The sequence below is a fragment of the Pyxicephalus adspersus genome, chromosome 3 (assembly GCF_032062135.1).
Source record: "Pyxicephalus adspersus chromosome 3, UCB_Pads_2.0, whole genome shotgun sequence".
Classification (NCBI taxonomy): Eukaryota; Metazoa; Chordata; class Amphibia; order Anura; family Pyxicephalidae; genus Pyxicephalus; species Pyxicephalus adspersus.
This window is the reverse complement of record NC_092860.1, coordinates 19,286,995-19,292,264: the sequence shown is the minus strand read 5'-3', so window position 1 is coordinate 19,292,264 and position 5,270 is coordinate 19,286,995. Positions and strand designations below refer to the sequence as shown.

Genomic DNA, 5,270 nt, shown 5'->3' with positions numbered 1-5,270 from the left:
TCATCTTATGAGCTATTGATAAAAAAAGAAAAAAAAAGAAAAGCAATTACAGTGCAGTAACCCAGAAGATTACCATACCTACTAAAACAATTTCTGATTGGGGTTATTGCGTGTTAACAAATTATTTCCTTTTCCTTTTCACAGATATACCTGTTGCCCAATTGATTCAGACAACAGAGGTTCCTGAAAACACAACAAACCAGACAACTGCTCGGCCAATTTACTCTACACATCATGATCCTGGCAATTAACATTTTTCTTCAATATATGCTACACTAAAGTTGACTGTTGGGTCTAATAAATCTCCTGTTTTGTAAGTGAAACTATATACCATTTAATACAAGGTAAAGCCATAACACCGGAAGTAAAGGGCATTATGTGTTATTTAAATACGAAGGACAGGAGAATGCTCTCTGATTCTCTGTACAGCCCCTATAAAGCAGCCAGGAAGGTAAAGTAGCGGTGTATGCAATAATACCCCGAAATTAGCGGGGGTTACGTTCCTTGACAGCTCTGCAAACTTTATAAATGCGCAAGTTTTGGACACTACCTTGTGGCCGCTCGCGTCTTCTCCGAGACGCTGAACTCTCGTTAGAAATAAAATGACCATACTTTCAGTAATGATCTTTTTTGTTTTAACTTAAAAAATAGTTTTCCTTCGGTCTTTTTTTTATGCTTTTATCGATCAGCTGATTTGGATAGTTTAGTCTCGAATTTTAAGTGTTAGGTTCCAATGAAAAAATACGCTAATTCGTGAAGCCGCAGATTTAGAAGCGCAAATTTTCGGGGTATTACTGTATAACTGCTTTCTCAAATCGAGTTGTATGTCAATGTCAGCATGAGCTACTAAGCTCTTTAAGTAATCTCTTTCATTTTACTTCAGCGTATACTACACTAATGGGGGGGTCTATTAAAACTCCCTAATGTTTATTTTTCTATGTATATATGTGAAATGTGCTATCATTAGCATGGGGATGAGATTGAAGGAAAAAAAGCAGCATAAAACTTGCATTTGCCTAACAAGTGTCAGTGATGGCATCTAAATATTTCAATGCAAATTGGATTCCTGTATCTCATTGCGTTTGATGTTTTCACTAATTCTGGAGATTTTTGGGTGATGACTGAGCATTTCCTAGCACTCATTGCTAATCCAGGTAGTGCACTGTTGTATAGAGCGCAGGGACTCTTCTTTCTCATTAGGTTTTTTCTGTGTTAGGACAATGCTGTAAATCAAGACTGGTACAGTGTGAGTTTATATTATTATTATTATACAGTATTTATATAGCGCCATCATATTACGCAACGCTGTACATAGTTGTGTCACTAACTGTTCCTCAAAGGAGCTCACAATCTAATGTCCCTACTATAGTCATATGTCATTAATGTAGTCTAGGTCAATTTTAGGGGGAAGCCAATGAACCTAACTGCATGTTTTTGGGATGTGGGAGGAAACCTGAGTACCCGGAGGAAACCCACGCAGACACGGGGAGAACCTGCAAACTCCATGCAGATAGTGTCCTGGCTGGGATTGAAACCTAGGACTTAGCGCTGCAAAGGCCAGAGTGCTAACCCCTTAGCCACCGTGCTGCCCATTTATTGACATTGAAAAGCAAATAAGGGATTATAAATCATATCTGGCTAGACTGGATTGGTAACTTTGAAGAAACAAGTGTATTGTACATTATAAGGAGACACAAAGACACAATTAGGGTTCCAACTTAAAAATTATTGTCTTGAGCCTTTCCATCATCTTTAATTGCAGAACATAAAACATTCGGGCAAAAGAGCCTTGGTCCAAAAGGTAAACATTTCAAAATTTGCCTTTCAACAAGGCAGAGTGCAATGTGCAACAACCCATAATGACGCGCTAAATGAATCTTTACTTAACTGGCAGCACCAAACTGAAATGTAATCCTAATGAAAGAATCTAGGACTTTTTTCAAGTCTTCTAATGTTATGTATGAAGTTAAAAGAGTTAAACAAACCTGGAAGACTTACGGTCCAAATTACTTGATTATTTAGCGTAACTTTGTTATGGCAGACATGTGACCAGAGCATTTCAGCTAAAATGTGGCTATGATACTTAACACGCACATCTAAGTAGTATCTGTGTAATGCCAGCTTATACAGATACCAATGAGGTTGCTCATTTGCCATATGGGAGAGAATGTGGTAATGGAGAAGCACAAAGATATCAGTCCTTATAGTATACAATGTTGGGATGCCCCTATCTTCCCAACTTCGCCATTGTATAGGGGTAAAGAAAAGAAAAAAAAAACCTCAATGAATAAGAACGATGAAAGGTAGTATAAAAACTTTTTAGGCACTCATTAAAAGGTCAGATGTATAGGACTCCAGTTCTTTCATGGTGAAATGCTTTTTAGTTCAGCTCTTTGGTATACCCTCAGTACTGAACCAGGGAGGATTCACATTACTGGTTACAGGTAACTTTCCTGTCATTGTAATTTGCTCTTAGATTCACCAGTCATGTCTCCTCATCCTCCTCCTCATCATCACCTCCCCTGAGTAACATCTCCATGTCTGTGCTGAGGGACACTCTGTGTTCCTTGTGGGTTTCCTCCCCTGGGTAAGAAGAGAATGGAACTCATGAGCCCAAATCAGTGCAAAAAAAATAATCAAATACTACGTTTCATGATAAATATGTTCATTATTATTATTATTATTATTATTATTATTATTAATAAACAGGATTTTTATAGTGCCAACATATTACGCAGTGCTGTACATTAAATAGGGTTTGCAAATGACAGACTAATACAGACAGTGACACAGGAGGAGAGGACCCTGCCCTGAGGAGCTTACAATCTAGGGGAAGAACCACACAATAGGAAGGGAGATCTAAAGCACAGTTTTCCATAAACAGTTTATGTTTCACAAATGTGTCCACAACTCTGACCTGATTGTTTAACATAAAAGGAAAGCATAATTAAATTTCAGTGAGCACTTTTGTTGATGCCACCATAATTATAATAACGGTGGCAATACCACCATGTAAACAAATTCATAGCCATTATAGCAGCTGGGAGCTTGCTTACATTTTTTATGCAGCTTGCCATTTTTCTTCCACATATATAGGTAGGTGGTACAATCATCTACCATGTGTCCTGGCCTTTCCTTTTCATAAGTCCATAGCAAATGCCTGGATGGATATGGGCAACAAACCAGCAACTTTCTGCTTACTTATCTTCCCTGTAAAGTATAGAACCCAGAATCATTTAACTTTGGGAACTTTGAGTTCAGAACTGTCAAACCCTAATAGCTCTGACTGGAAAAGCAGTAAATTGTGCTCAAATGGCTTCAACAGAAACAAATGCATGGCTATGTAAAAAAGTGACCCTATTGCTGCTCCTAAACAACACATATTGAACTTTCTTTTGACTCGCTCCCCTTTATTCAGCTGCTGATTATGAGCAAATATGTCCTGTGCAAGCTTTAATTTGGCAGAGACATGCTTCCTGCTGCCCATATGACAGCACTGGGACAATCACCAAACACGTGGAGTGAGTGACATCCACTTTCATACCTAATAGTATAATTTATTTTCTTTTCTATAAATATATTTATATATCTATTAAGACTAAACATTTTGGATAAAACCTTAGGTTCATGTTTACCTTTTGATTGTGTGGTCCTGAGAGCAACATGCAAAGCAATACCCGAGATACAGACTGCAAACCCCAGCCAGTTAAGTAGGCTCATTTTATCACCCAGAAGGTGTGTTGCCAACAGAAGTACACAGAGCTCCTGAAAGAAAAAAAAACATCAATTAGGATGCTACCTGCTGCTGAGAAATTATAAAACAACATCCACATGAATGGCATACATGTGTCAGGAACGTCATTCATTCACTGGTTCAAGTGAGTTTTGTAATAAAAATGGAAAAGGTTTATTTAGAAAAAAATATATATTAGCATGTTCATAATGAAGGGAAGTAAGGACCAGGAAAGAGAAAAACCTGAGCCACATTTACAATATTTTACAGTGATAACAGCAACTAAGAAATGACACAGCTGTATGCAGGAAGAAATAAATGTCATTCCAAAGATAGCAACACTGATTTTAAAGTGAAGGTCAAAAAATTAAAACTTGTGTATACATTGTAAGCGCCTATTTAGACTTTGGTTATGTTGTAAGGTGGTATTGTAAGGATGTTTGCATTCTTTGCAGTAAGGTATTCCATTTATTTTCACTTACAACAAACTTCACTATGTTGCACTTGTTGGGTGTGCAGCACCATTCAAATGTAATACCATAACAATATGTACTGTGCGTTACTGCAATGTATTTCTGCAAAGGACCCTACATGTGTCCACTGTTCTAATACATTACATAAGGGAAGCATAATATACTCCAAGCTTTACCTTGAAAATGCCAGCTATAGACAGGGTGAGGCTGGATGTTTTTGAAACTAGTAAAAACTCAGAATATCCCAGACCAAATGCCAGGAGTCCACCCAATCCAAGCGTTCCCAAAAGTACAAGTGGCTCCCAAACATCATGATAGCGGAACAATTGCTGTGATGTGGACATATGAAGACCTGCAGGATAGAAACATAAACCAGAAATTCCAGATACAACTTACGGGTATTTCAGGCAATCACTGGAAAGGTGGCCACACTCAATACAATATAACTATAAAATCTGCTTTAGACTTTCCAACAAACCATGTAGTAAGTAAGCCTTCCTGACCAGATATAAATTGATTAGATTGTACTGGAAGGCCCATTGCATTACATTGCTGTTGGTAAATCTAGTGATCTATTGGATTGTACCCAGCTTTAATCTTCACTCAAATACTTGGAATTCAAACACTGTTATTGAAACACAAACCAACTATACTGGTACAGTAGTTATAATGGAATAGTAAAATGAACTAAAGAAAAATTACATTCTCACCTTCAATCCCAACAAACAAAGGGAACAGACTAAGGAACATAAGAGGTTGTAAGTGAAACATAGTGTCTATGGGATTCTGTAAACCTAAAGGGAAAAAATAAGACACACATAAATATACCATCCTGGTTAGTTGGGTATTGATTGCATTCCCCTGTATTTTTCTGCAGATAAGCGTAAGACTTTTCTGAAGTATACTTCAAGGCATTTTCTGAGATTTCCCCAAGGATTACAGGACGCGGATAACAATGTGAATAATAGTGTTACTGCAGATTTGCGGCTCATTATTTGGGATCCAGGCATGGAATGGGTTGGTAGGAATGGGAAGGCCAAACACTCCATCCTTCTTCTATGTTA

At 37.6% G+C, this 5,270-nt stretch overlaps 1 protein-coding gene across 1 annotated transcript in view; it reads right to left on the bottom strand.

Moving 5' to 3' along the window:
- Positions 1 to 1,737: 1,737 nt before the first annotated feature.
- The window catches only part of SLC35C2 (solute carrier family 35 member C2), a gene marked incomplete in the record, with an annotated part of 15,461 nt that continues 11,928 nt past the window's right edge, over positions 1,738 to 5,270 (bottom strand). The window contains 4 exon segments of the mRNA XM_072403778.1: positions 1,738 to 2,583; positions 3,636 to 3,765; positions 4,383 to 4,558; positions 4,917 to 5,000. Coding sequence (XP_072259879.1) covers positions 2,486 to 2,583; positions 3,636 to 3,765; positions 4,383 to 4,558; positions 4,917 to 5,000 — 488 coding nt within the window.